Source organism: Neovison vison, chromosome 1, assembly GCF_020171115.1.
Source record: "Neovison vison isolate M4711 chromosome 1, ASM_NN_V1, whole genome shotgun sequence".
Classification (NCBI taxonomy): Eukaryota; Metazoa; Chordata; class Mammalia; order Carnivora; family Mustelidae; genus Neogale; species Neogale vison.
The window spans coordinates 166,630,065-166,644,252 of NC_058091.1; the positions used below are offsets into that span (position 1 = coordinate 166,630,065).

General features: G+C 49.4%; 1 protein-coding gene across 6 annotated transcripts in view; it reads left to right on the top strand.

Annotated features, from left to right (window-relative positions):
- Positions 1-14,188, top strand: part of MAPK9 (mitogen-activated protein kinase 9) — a 50,265-nt gene that overhangs the window by 5,318 nt on the left and 30,759 nt on the right. For 4 of the 6 annotated variants that reach the window (XM_044262438.1, XM_044262412.1, XM_044262407.1 and 1 more), the window contains exon 2: positions 10,808-10,978. In XM_044262438.1, coding sequence (XP_044118373.1) covers positions 10,857-10,978 — 122 coding nt within the window. In that variant the 5' untranslated portion in view covers positions 10,808-10,856. Of the gene's footprint in view, positions 1-10,807; positions 10,979-11,505; positions 11,676-14,188 lie in introns of those variants that run through there. The other 2 variants (XM_044262424.1, XM_044262419.1) reach the window with 2 other exon arrangements.

The window sequence follows — 14,188 nt, forward strand, 5'->3', positions numbered from 1 at the left end:
GCTGCAGTGAACGTGGGGGTGTGTATATATTTTCAAGTTAGTGTCTTTGTTTTCTTTGGATAAATATCCAGAAGTAGAATTGCTGGATCAAATGGTCATTCGATTTTTTAATGTTTTGAGGAGCTTCCGAACTATTTTCCATAGGAGCTGCCCCAGTTTATATTCCCCCCAACAGAGACAAGGGTTTCATTTTCTCCACATCCTTTCCAGCACTTGTCATTTCTTGTCTTTTTGATATTATCCATTCTCGTGGGCCTGAGGTGATCTTGCACTGTGGTTTTGATTTACATTTCCCTAATGATTAACGCTTTTGAGCATCTTTTTATGTACCTGCTGGCCATCTCTATGTCTTCTTTGGAAAACTGTTAAGATCTTCTGCCCATTCTTTAAGGCAGATTATTCATGGGGTTGTGTGTGTGTGTGTGTGTGTGTGTTTGAGATTTTAGAGAGAGAGCACACGTGAGCAAGGGTGGGAGGGAGGAGTGGAGAGAGAGGGAGAGCATGGGAGAGGGAAGGAATCTTAAGCAGACTCCTGACTGAGTGTGGAGCCCCGTGCAGGGCTTGATCTCATGACCCAGAGATTAGGACTTGAGCCAAAACCAAGAGTTGGACATTCAGTGCACTGAGTCAACCGGATGCCTCGGATTGTTTTGTGTTTTCTGCCATTGATCTGTTTGGGTTTCTTATATATTTTGGGTATTAACCCCTTATCAGCTATATGATTCACAGTATTTTCCCCATTCTGTAGGTTGCCTTTTATTTTGCTGATGGTTTTCTTTGCTGTGCAGAAGCTTTCTAGTTTGATATAGTTCCACTTGTTTATATTCGTCTTTGTTGCTCCTGCTTTTGGTGCCAGTTTAAAAAAAATCATTGTCAAGACCGCTGTCTGGGAGCTTACTGCCCGTTTTTCCTGCTAGGTATTTTATGGTGGCGCACAAGTCTTTAATCCGCCTTAACGTTAATTTTTGTGTGTAGTGTCAGAGTGTTTGAGTTTCATTCTTTTGCATGTGGCTGCCTGGTTTTCCCAGCACCATTTATGGAAGAGACTGTCCTTTCCCTGTTGCATATCATCAGCTCCTTTTGTCATAAATTAATCAACCATGTATGTGTGGACTTTTCATTCTGGTGAACTGTTCCATTGATACATGTGTCTATTTTTATGCCCATACCATACTGTCTTAATTACTATAGCTTTGTAATACTTAATTACTATAGCTTGGAAATCAGGGAGCATGATGCCTCCAGCTTTGTTCTTCTTTCTTAAAATTGCTCTGGCTATTCAGTGTCTTCCTTAGTTCCATACAAATTTTAAAATTATTTGTTCTAGTTCTGCAGAAAGTGCCACTGGAATTTTGATAGGAATTGTACTGAAGCTCTAAATTGCTTAGGGAGTATGGACATTTTAACAATATTGGTTTTTCCAGTCCGTGAACACAGACTATCTTTCATTTATTTGTGTCTTTGATTTTTTCCATTAATGTCTTCAAGTTTTCCGTATAGAGGTCTGTCACCTCCTTGTTTAAACTTATTCTATTCTTTCTGATGCAGTTGTGAAAGCATCATTTAATTTCTCTTTCTGAGAGTTCACCAGCACATAGAGACGCAAAAGATGTTTGTGTGTTGAGTGTGTATCCTGCATCTTGACAGAATTTGTTCTGTTCTAACAGTTTTTTGGTGGAGTCTACCCAGGAGCCTGCCCTCTGACTCCAGAGCACCGATGCTAACCACAGCACCCTACTGCCCCACCACGTTTCTTATCCCACTTAGCTTTGCCTTTAACAGACATTTACTGGGCACCCAGGATGAAATTAGTAGAGGATTAGGAAGTGAGTCAGACACATTTTCTGCCCTGAAGGAGCTCATGGAGCAGAAGTGGAGATAGATGTGCAGTGCAATAGAAGAGGAACATAGGTTGTGGTGCCAAGCACAGGGGCATGCCCAGCACCGTTGGAAGAGAGAGGCTGCAGAGGACAGTGTGGGAGAGAAGCAGGCGCGTGCACTAGACTCTGAAGGAGGATGAAGGTTGGCCAGGAGGACAGAATGGGGAGGGAAGTCACTGCAGGCTGATGAAACAGCTCGGGAAGAGGCCCGCAGGTACACGGGAGCCGGGGCATCAGCCAGCATCTCTGGTGGTTCCCTGTTGCCTGAGAGTAGGCCACGGGCCCTGTGAGCTCCTCTGCTGCACTAGGGATTGGAATGTACTTTCCAGGCAGTCGGTCACCATCAAAGGAATGTAAGCCAGAGAGCATTATGACCACTGCATATGTTCAGCAAATCTCTCTTTCTCTGTCTCTCTGTCTCTCTCTCTCCCTCTCTTAACTCCTTATTTTGAAATCTAGGTTCATAAGAAGTTGTAAAAATAGTACAGAGTTCCCGTACATCCTCCACCCAGTTTTCCCCGTTGGCTGCATGTTTACATAACTGCAGCACAAGACCAACGCCAGGAACGTGGCACTGGTAGTGTGTGCACACAGTTCTGGGGCATTCTGTCACACACAGAGGTCAGTATAAACATCCCCACCACAGTTAAGATACAGAACGGTTTCCTCATCCCAGAGATCTCCCCTCTGCTACTCCGTACAGACACACACACACACACACACACACATACACACATACACACACGTCCCCACCATTCATAACCCTGGCAACCACTAATCTGGTGTACAACTCTGTAATTCTGTCATTTCAAGAATGTTGTGTGAATGGAATTATACTGTGTGGCCCTTTGGAGATGGGCTTTTTCCCTTAAGGATAATGCCCTTAAGATCACCCAGGTTGCTGAGGGTATCAGTGGTTGGTTCATTTCTCTTGCTGACTGTGTTCTCTTGTGTTCCGTAGAATGGATGGACAGCACTTTGCTTAACCATTCACCCACTCAAGGACACCTGGGTGGTTTTCAGTGTTGAAATGTGGGTGTTAGTGTTTTAAAATGTTAAAATGTAGGTGCTATGAAATCTGTGTACAGTTTTTTCCTTTTAAGATTTTATTTGTTTGAGAGGGAGAGAGCATGACCAGATGGGGGGCAGAGGGAGAGGGAGAAGCAGGCTCTCCGCTGAGCAGGGAGCCCGATGCGGGACTCAATCCCAGGACCCTAGGATCATGACCTGAGCCGAAGGCAGATGCCTAAGCAACTGAGCCACCCAGGCGCCCCATGTAGTTTTTTATGCAGGCAGATCTCCCTTTCTAAATGGCGTGTACGTGGTTTGGAGGTAGCAGGAATGGAGGTGGGGAAGGCACTTGGGTGGTTGCCATGGTGAGGGAGAACTGAGAATGCCCTAATGGGAGCGCAGGGAGTTGGGGCCTGGGAGGGGCAAAGGACAGGCCCTGGTACCTGCAGGGGCCTGTGGAGAGGAAACCTCAATGGACCCTTCCTTCAGGGATGCTGTGATCACCAAACATGAGTGTCGTCCTTTATCATAATTTGTAGTATGGTTTAAGAACTGACGTCCAGAATGATGACTCTGAGATGCTGCAAGGCTCCTGATTATCAGAGAAGGTGAAGTTGTTGCGCTTGCTGTTTTGGATAGGAATTAAAGGAGGAAAAAAGAATAGTTTGGGTGAAAACTTCAATAGCAAGTATTGAACCAAGAGGGTGATTGTGAAAATCTGCTTTTAACTGCAGCAGTTGGTTATTTTAGATCTTGCCTGTTGTGGGTGTCCTGAACCATTTGTGTGGTTGAAGGTTGGCCTGAGTGTGACGGCGACTGACTCGTCATCATCAGAAGAAAGTGTCTTGGAGTGAAACCAGCAGGATGCGACGTAAAGGGCTGTGTTTTTTTCCTGGCCTGATCCTGACCAGCCCTTGGTCACTGCACTTTGCTTTCTAAATACAGTGAGAGAGATATTAATTAGAACAGGGTATTGGGAAGGACAGGAATAGTGTCATCAGACACACCTAAATTGAGACCCGGGCCGTGCCACTGTCCAGCTGGGATCTGGGCTGCTTCCTCACTGTCTCCTAGCTCCTGCCCTCAACTGCAGAGTAGGAGCAGTGCTGCTCCCCCAGTGGTTGCAGAGGGGGGCAGAGGGCAGGGGGTTGTTTATAACCTGCAGTTCACAGCCTGACCCACTCTCCTGCCTGTGGCCTCAGCTGCCCCAAACCTACCCTACATTTAGGTCTCAGCTTTTCATTTAAAAGGGTTTAATTTGTTTGTTTGTTTTAATGTGAAATATGTGCATGACCAAAAAAAAAAAAAAAACCCACAGATAGTTACAGTGGGAAGAGTGAATCTCATTTCCCCCTTCATTTCTGCACCTGCTCACGTATAGTGTGTGTGCGAGCGCATGCACGGGACCCTTCCCACAGACTGGCGTTTACTGTGTGCACTCTTCAACTTTATTGCCTTAAGGTGTCTTAGACATCATTCCTTTTCAGTACACAAAGTCCCTGCATTATGTTTAATCACTTTATTGTGCTTTCATGCCATAATTTAGTCACTCATTCCAAGTATACCTTTGAGGTTATTTCTCCTTTTTTTTTTTTTTTTTTGCCAGTTACACGAAGTGCCACAAACATTCTTGAACAAGTATCTTTGAGCTTTCATACATACATTTTTGTCCAATACATGTATAGAACAGTAGTTGCCAGGTTAGGAGTCACATGCCTTTAAATTTTTCATTAGATAGTATGTCTTCTCCTCGCAAAAAGTGTTTCACCAACTTACAGTGCTTGCAAGCACGATGGAGAAGGCCTGTTCCTGCAACCCTGGGTTGATACTGTGAACAGACTTGCGTTCTGTTAGGGTCCGTGATCAAAGGAACGAGACTGATACAAAGCGAAAGTCAAGCAAAACTTTATTTCGCGCCAAGCATCAGGAATCAAACTACCGGTCAGAGCTACCTCTTACGAAAAGGCGGTGACGATGAACCCAACAAGGTCACTTCCAAGAAGGCCACTCTGGACGAGGCTGCTCTAGATGACGTTGCTGCTCCACAGATGAGGCCGCTCCATGATTGGAGCCGTTCCCAAGAAGAGGCCACTCCCAAGACAAGGCCACTGCTCAATGAAGTTTCTCCCCGGACAAGGCCGCTCCCAAGAAGAGGCTGTTCTGGACAAGACCATTTCCTGGATGAGGCCACTCCCAATGACGAAGAAGCAACAATGACAAGGAGGACAACCCAGATGACACAGACTCTGCTCCCCACGATGCTACTCTGACCAGGCTTCCACCCGGAGGAAGCCACCACTGCGGACAAGGCCACTTGTGGTTCGGGGGTGGCGAGGCATTTTGCAGGGAGGCTGCTGGTGTCTAGGGGCCGTTGGCATCTCAGGGCTGCTTATGCCTCCAGACTGCTGGCATCTAGGGGCTGCAGGTGTCAGGACCGACTGCTGGCCTCTAGGGTCTGTAGGCATCAGGACCGCAGGCGTCGAGGGACCGCTGGCAACTGGACCGCAGATGTCTCAGGACCGCAGGCGTCGAGGGACCGCTGACAACTGGACCGCAGACGACTGGACTGCTGGGCCGCCGGAGGCTGGAGGCTGCAGGCGGCGGCGCTCGGGGCCGGAGGCTGGAAGCTACAGGCTACGGTGCTCGGGGCCGCCGCCGGAGGCTGGAAGCTGCAGGTGGCGGCGCTCGAGGCCGGAGGCTGGAAGCTGCAGGCGACGGTGCTCGGGGCCGCCGCCGGAGGCTGGAAGCTGCAGGTGGCGGCGCTCGAGGCCGGAGGCTGGAAGCTGCAGGCGACGGTGCTCGGGGCCGCCGCCGGAGGCTGGAAGCTGCAGGTGGCGGCGCTCGAGGCCGGAGGCTGGAAGCTGCAGGTGGCGGCGCTCGAGGCCGGAGGCTGGAAGCTGCAGGCGGCGGCGCTCGAGGCCGGAGGCTGGAAGCTGCAGGCGGCGGCGCCCGGGGCCGCCGCCGGAGGCTGCAGGCGGCGGCGCTCGGGGCCGCCGCCGGAGGGCGCAGGCGGCGGCGCTCGGGGCCGCCGCCGGAGGGCGCAGGCGGCGGCGCTCGGGGCCGCCGCCGGAGGGCGCAGGCGGCGGCGCTCGGGGCCGCCGCCGGAGGCTGCAGGCGGCGGCGCTCGGGGCCGCCGCCGGAGGGCGCAGGCGGCGGCGCTCGGGGCCGCCGCCGGAGGCTGCAGGCGATGGCTCGGGGCTGGAGGCTGGAAGCTGCAGGCGGCGGTGCTCGCCGCCGGAGGCTGGAAGCTGCAGGCGACGGTGCTCGGGGCCGCCGCCGGAGACTGGAAGCTGCAGGTGGCGGTGCTCGGGGCCGGAGGCTGGAAGCTGCAGGCGGCGGTGCTCGCCGCCGGAGGCTGGAAGCTGCAGGCGGCGGCGCTCGGGGCCGCCGCCAGAGGCTGCAGGCGGCGGCGCTCGGGGCCGCCGCCGGAGGGTGCAGGCGGCGGCGCTCGGGGCCGCCGCCGGAGGGTGCAGGCGGCGGCGCTCGGGGCCGCCGCCGGAGGGTGCAGGCGGCGGCGCTCGGGGCCGCCGCCGGAGGGTGCAGGCGGCGGCGCTCGGGGCCGCCGCCGGAGGCTGCAGGCGGCGGCGCTCGGGGCCGCCGCCGGAGGCTGCAGGCGGCGGCGCTCGGAGCCGCCGCCGGAGGGTGCAGGCGGCGGCGCTCCGGGCCGCCGCCGGAGGGTGCAGGCGGCGGCGCTCGGGGCCGCCGCCGGAGGCTGCAGGCGGCGGCGCTCGGGGCCGCCGCCGGAGGCTGCAGGCGGCGGCGCTCGGGGCCGCCGCCGGAGGGTGCAGGCGGCGGCGCTCGGGGCCGCCGCCGGAGGGTGGAGGCTGGACCGCCAAACGCGGTTATAGCTCTTACAAGAGCTGTTACAGCTCTTCTATACACCGTTGACTCCCCTGCTCTTCTGCGACTTCCACCGCTCTCCGCTCCACTTCACCGCTCTCCGCCGACTTCTCCGCTCTCCGCCGACTTCACCGCTCTCCGCCGACTTCACCGCTCTCCGCCGACTTCACCGCTCTCCGCCGACTTCACCGCTCTCCTGTAGCAGCCGCTGCTCTCCTGCAGCAGCCCCCCAGCCCTCCTGCAGGAGCCCCGGCTCTCCTGCAGGAGCCCCCCGGCTCTCCTGCAGGAGCCCGCGGCTCTCCTGCAGGAGCCCCCCTTGGCAGCCTGGCAGAGCAACCTTTATGGGGGTGGTTGAGCCCCGCCCCTACACAGGTGGCCAATTGAATTTCAACCTTCCCAGTGGATATACATACGGCTTACTGATTGGATGTCTCCACGCAGTCTGCCCCACCCTTACATTCAGGGTCTACAAGCAAGTTCCTCTGGGAGGGGCAGACCCTTACACGTTCGTCTTGACTCCTCTTGGAAACCTTCCTTGACAGCTATGTCTCACTCGCACACGCTCTCTGCTTGTTCACTAGCTGCCACGCAACATACCACTGTGCTGGGCCCCTGCCCTTGGGCCCACTTCTACCCCTAGGATACTTGCTAGGTGGTGTGATGATCATGTTCTTCGCCATTTGAGGAAAGGGACAGTCTGGATAGTGCCTTCTTAATAACCTTTACCTTGTCCTTGGTGTACAGGAGGTCCTCATGAAGTGTGGGGAGGTCTCAGCGAATGGTAGCTGATGTCCCCATAGGACTCAGACATTAATATCTTATTTACAGTAGTTGAATTGCATGTATCTAGAGGAATACTAGTGAATTTTTTAAAAGCATTTCTTATTCTAGGCTCTAAACAAGTTAGGAATGTTCCTCCTACCCCACATTTATCTGTAGAGTGGGTTGATTTTACTCCAGAATTCCTAGAGGGGATTCTGCAAGAGTCCTCAGTCTTAGACCAATAGAGATTTTAGATGAGAGCATTTTGTTCAACAAGGATTCATTGAAGTAGCGTGGTGAAGGGAGAAGGGCATGGACACGAACCAGATGCCTTTAGCAAAGGCTGGGCCAACTCCGTCCCTTGAGCTGTCCGCCCAGTACGCACAGGTCTGAAGAACCCAGGGAGCAGGGTGTGTCCTGCGTGTCCCCCAAGGAGCAGAGTGTGTCCCTTGTGTCACCAAGAAGCTTTTTCAGTGGATCATGGTAGACACTGGACACTTCCTTAAATTTCTCAATGTGTGAGAGTGAAGACAGACCCTTCCTGCTTTAGAGGTGCTCCCTGGCTGGGGGAGGGAGACACAGGCAGACCTGCTGAAACCAAGTGACCAAGTGACCGTGCAGAAGCAGCGTGGGCGGGGACTAGGTCCTACTGTGGGAGCCCAGGGGAGGAACCAGCGCCCACCAGCAAGGGAAGTGAAGGCAATGACTGCACCTTCAGTGTGTTGATAATGTGGTTGTATGAAGAACTCCTACACTTCCCAATTTGTAAACTGTCTTCTAAAACCCAGGTGATGTCCATTTTGTTGAAATAGAATCTCAACAGAGTTGATTTCATTAACAACTAAATTACTGGCTGTCTCCTGCTCACGGAGCCCAAGGTTGACAGAGAAGGTGGCTCTGACAACTTCTCTCTTATGTGCGTGTGGGTTTTTTGTTTTGTTTTGTTTTTGTCTACTAAGTGCAGCATCCTGTAATTTAAAACTTATTTTAAATCTTGAGATGAAAATCTATCCATCCTCAAACCTGATGATGTAATGTTCTCCCCAAATCCACAAAAGCTAACCCAAGAGCGTGGCAGGCAGAACACAGGTCCCAGCAGCTATAGCAGAAAAGAGAGAGCTCAGGATTGCTCAGCGAGGGAGGAGGGATACGTTTGCGCCAGTCTCCGAGCAGGCAGGTGGGCCACGGTGGGGGCGGCTCCATGCTGCAAGATCATTCAGGACTCCTTCTGGTGGGCGGCTCTGCCCTCTCTGGTACGTGACTTCCATGTCTGGGTCGATGACAGCTGTTCCCCAAGCCAGCAGCAACGGAGAAAGATATGTTGGACAGCAAGCAGCTTTCTTTAAGATGGAAGAAAGAAAAGAAAAATGCTGTTGCTCTGCTCACCCCTCAGGTGCCAAAAGCTGGTCATCTGGCCACACCTGGCTGGGGGGAACACAGCCAGATGTCATGGCTAGTTGGGTGGCCACCTGTCCAGCTGGAACAGGGAGGCTTCTGTCCTAGAATGAAGGATGGAGGAGGGGTCCTGGAGATCTGCAGCAGCTTGTGGCTGTCCTGCTGCTCATCACTCTGGCACTGTGGTTTACCTGTCCGAAGCCAGACTCGAAGACCGCTTGTGCGCCCGGCTTCCCTCCAGCGGCTTCACCTGCTTTCCCCTCTTCTCCAGGTCGTGTACATGCTTCCTCCAAGACGTGCATTCCCTTCTCGTCCACACCAGCCACAACCCTGTCCTGTTTTGCCAGGTCTCCCTGTCTTCAGTCCTGCCCACTCCAAACCATCCCTCTCTCAGCTTCTCAAATGACCACTCTGAAAAGCAGGTCAGGACCCATGTCTCTGCCTCGATGGCTCCGTGGCCCAGAGGCCTGGAGCCCAGATGGCTCAGCCACTGCCCTGAGAATTGGTATTTAAAAAAAAAAAAAAAAGCTGGGAAACAGGAGTGAAGGAGTGGTCAGCTGGAGAAACTATTCACTCGATTTAAATTCTTTATTTAGGCTTGTTATCAATCAGCTTATTTCCATGTTTAATGGAAATTCCAGGCATCACTGTATCAAAATACAAATTATCACTCCAGTGACTCAGTGGGTCGCCATCAAATATTAGATGGTAGAACAAACAGGAAATTGCTGGAGCTGGGCAATAAAATTTTAAGTTCCCAGTTTTTAAAACTGTATAGGACGTTTACCTCTAGGATTCACTTGATGGCTTTTTAATTTTTTTGTTTTTTATAAAAGGGCAAAATAAATAGCTTGCTGACTTTTAAATAAATGTCTTCAGATTAAGAGCCAGGGAACCCTGTCCGTGTAGCTGCCTGCTGATCACACAGGCTCTTGCAGGGTAGGGATCTCGATCTGTTGCCTAAACCACCAAAAGGCCGCCTTGAGACTGCCAGTTTGGACTAATGTATCACGAATAAATGTCAGAGCATCCAGCTCATTGACTGCAGGTTACCACATTTCTCCGTCTAGAGTGTGTGGATATTGAGCCTGTGAGGGATGTGGGGTTTGGGGAACACGGGCCAGTTCCAGGACACACACAGGCACACACAGCCACGTCACCAGGGCCCAGCACCCTGTTGTTCTATAACTTCCCCCATTTGCAGTCACTTTGGCCCAGGACTGGCTCTGTGCTTCATCACTTCACCTGAACTTGTGGACTCAGCCCTTTTGCAGTGTTTATAGGAATCGTAGACAGGATCCCTTTGAAACCTTTCCGGAGTACCTTCATCCCTGAGCCAGCCCGGCATATGCTGGTCCCACAGGAGGCAAGCTGAGGAGAGTCACATGGTGACATAATCTTGTCCTGTCTAACTGTACAGATACAAGAAAGGCTGTTATTTCCTAGACCACTCCCTTAAAACATGGTCATGCCGGGCCTCAGCATTCTGTCCTTCCATGGTAGGCTCAGTACCTCTGCAGCGTTGTTGCATTTTTGGTTTTGGGGGGGGATTTGGGGTTTTTTGTTTTGTTTTGTTTGCATGTTGTTGAAGTTCTTGGTGCAACTGAGTTTATCCACTTACAGCCCCCTTGTCTCAGATGCCATTAAATTTGCAACAGTCTTGGGGCGTCTGGGTGGCTCAGTGGGTTAAGCCTCTGCCCTTGGCCCAGGTCGTTATCCCAGGGTCCTGGGATCAAGCCTTGCATTGGACTCTGTACAGCAGGAAGCCTGCTTCCTCCTCTCTCTCTGCCTGCCTCTCTGCCTACTTGTGATATCTTTCTCTCTGTCAAATAAGTAAATAAAATCTTTTAAAAATTTTGCATGCATGAGCTGCACAGGTGTAATCTCAGAATACATGTTCATTCTGTTTTTCTTTCAAGGAACCCGACAACCGTACCAACTCTTTGGAATATTCTATGATACTACATCATGAGTGACAGTAAATGTGATAGTCAGTTTTACAGTGTGCAAGTGGCAGACTCAACCTTCACGGTCCTCAAACGTTACCAGCAGTTGAAGCCAATCGGCTCTGGAGCCCAAGGAATTGTTTGGTAAGTAGGGTTTCTTTCAATAGCGTGGACCCAGTTTTTATTGTACTAAGAACTAAATTGTCAGAACTTAGAAACACAGTTGATTTAAAAAAACAAAAAACAAAAAACTACTCTTTTCTTTGCAGTAGGTTTTTGAACTAAATTGAGTCAACCTCTTGCTCTAGTTATATGTAGTCCTATTGTAGGATACAAACCTAAATTCTTAGAATGCTGCATAAATATAAATAGGTAGTTTTTCTTTCTTTCTTTTTCTTTTTTTTTTTTTTTTTTTTTGCTTTGTGTCTTTTTTCTTTTCTTTGGTTTTTTTTTCCCCTTTTCCATTTCCCCTCCTGTCATTAGATACTAGAGTAATAGGTATGACAGTGAGTTGTAACAGAAATTTGGAGTTTTATTCATTTCTTCATCCTGGCCACCTTTCCCCCTTCCCCTTTTACCCCCAAATCACTCCTATTCATTTCTAGGCGCCGTCACTGCAGTGCCTTGTCCTTCATTGGCAAGACGAGGCCAAGCAGTGTCATTATCACCCCATGGATTAACCAGGAAGGGCTGCTGTGTGAGGGGTTGGGCTGGCCGTCTCTTCCTTGGTGTCTCACTTCAGCCATGTGTCCAGCCCGTCAGAACCGTTGGTCTGACCCTGAGCCTTAGTGTCTTGCATGGTAAGACAGTCAGCTGCCGCGCCATCACCGGCCAGCTCAAGGTAAACTCTTTCACATGTTTTCTAGACTACAGTTATCAGCACTTCCCAAAGTTTTTCTCCCGTAGTCTCCCCGGGCAAGACTTTCTTTCTTTCTTTCTTTCTTTTTTCTTTTTTGGGTCAGTAAAAACAAGATGGTCTCTGCCTCTGAAGGAAACTGTGATAAAGCTACATAGCCCATGTTTAGCCCTTGTAGGCAGAGGGGATTCAAAGTAAGAGAGAACTCTTCCAGATATTCTGGGTAGGGGAGCTGATGTTTGTGTTAGAGGCTCTGTACTAGTGGTTTGAAGTGATCCCCGGGTTTGGAGATCTGCCATCAGGGAAGTCAAGTATTTCCTTTAGCCTGGGTGGTTGGAGGCCCCAGGAGCTAAGGGGAGATGGCAGTGTAGAGCTTTGCAGAAGGACTAATGCAGGAGAAGGGGCTGCGTGGAAGGAATGCCAGGCGTGTGTCTAAAATAATAGTGATCTCAGTTTCCAAGTGATGGCACGCTATATCGGTGCTTAAATCCAGGGTACCAAGAGAAGTTTGGATGGCCCGAATGAGGACACTTCGATACGTCTAAAAAGTTCCAGACAATAAAACATTCTTCTGATTTGGAATTGGGGGGTCATTTGACACAGATAATTTGGCAAGACTATTACCAAGGATGTTTAATGTAGTAACCACAGGGAGAGGCTGACTGGATGTTCATAAGTCACTGTAAAATGGAAGGTTTTATAAACGGTTGGCAGTTAAAATTAATGACTTCATTTCAGCATGGTAAATAACGTAAAATCACATGCTACTTGATAAAGTACTGTTTGCAGAGGTTGTGACTTCCAGGTTGCATATGCTCCTTTTCATCTTTATTTTTTAAAGACATGTGTAATAATGAAATTATTCATTATGGAAGTGTATTTTTCATTCAAAAAATTTTTAGTTTTGAAACAAAAGTTCCTAATATGCTATTATAAGCCAGACTTCCTCAGGGAAAAGTAGTGGCAGACTTATAGGATGGAAAATTCTGAATTAAAAAATTAAAAAACTCAAAGTCCAGAAATACCCATACATTATGTTGGTGGATGGTAGAACAAACAGTTTGTTTTTGGAAAAGCTGCCAAGGTTATTCAATGGGGAAAGAACAGTCTCTTCAACAAACAGTGCTGGGACAGCTGGATATCCCCTGCAGAAGGGTGAAGTTAGACCCTTACTTTTACATAATTTAAGAAGTCACCTCAGACTAGATCGTTGACATAAATATAACTGCTGTAAGCATTAAACTCTTGGAAGAAAATGGGGGAAAGCTTCATGACTGTGGATTCTTAGAAATGACACCAAAAGCATGGGCAACAAAATAAAAAATTGGACTCCATCAAAATTAAAAACTTTGGTGCATCAAAGGACACTGTCAAGGGAGTGAAAAAAACAACCTGCAAAATGGGGAAGTATTTTCAAATCATATATCAGGTAAGAGCCTAGTGTCTAGAATGTATAAAGAACTCTTACAACTGTTAAAAAAAAATTTAAAACAGAACAAAAAAACAAAGGACTTGAACAGACGTTTCCTCAAAGAAGATATGTAAACAGGTGATAAGCACATGGAAAGGTGCTTATCATTCGGCATTAAGGAAATGAAAGTCAGAACCGCAGTGAGATCCTGCTTGACACACACTGGGATGCCCATGGTTAGCACAATGGGAGGTAACTGATGTCGTCAAGGATGCGAAGGAATTAGACCCTCACACATTGCTGGTGAGAATGTAAGGTAGTGTGCTACTTGGGGAAAATGGTTTAATGGTTCCTCCATATTTAACTACCGCAAGACCCAGGAAGTACTCCTAGAATTAAAGACAGGCATTCAAACAGAGAGCTGTACACAGATGTTGGTCACAGCAGCCGAAAGGTGCAAACAGCCCACATGTCCGTCTGTGGATGAAGAGATGCCGAGTTGTATGTGTGCGTCCACAGGATGTTCCTCACAGAAAGGAACGGAGCACTGGCGTGTGGACAACGTGGTTGGTCCCCAAGAACGTGCTGTGTGGAAGGAGCCAGAGGCTCAGGGGAAATACCCCAAGTAGATAAATCCATGGAGGCAGAGGCGAGGGGATGGAGGAACACTGCTTTGTTTGTGGTGAGTAAAGTCTCTCGGAATGATCTAGATACAGAGGTAGTAACTGCACAACATTGTGGATGAACCAAATGCCACTGAATTGTTCCCTTTCAGATGGTTAATTTTATGTGTATGTGAGTCTCACCTCAAAAATGTGTTTTAGAAGAGCAAACTGGACAGTGCCTTAAACCAAGGCTCTTTGTCATTTGTAATAGCTATTTAACTCCTGTTACCATAGTATCATATATAATCACATTTTTGTGCTATATTATTACAAAATATGTTGTCACTTCCTATAGTAGCTTAATTTACATATTCACAGAATCTTAAGTAATGTCACATAACTCTTAGTATTTTCCTTTACATGATTTTATGACAATTTTATTGCTATTTGTTAGAGCAGCTTTTCTCTCACATGCAGAAAGG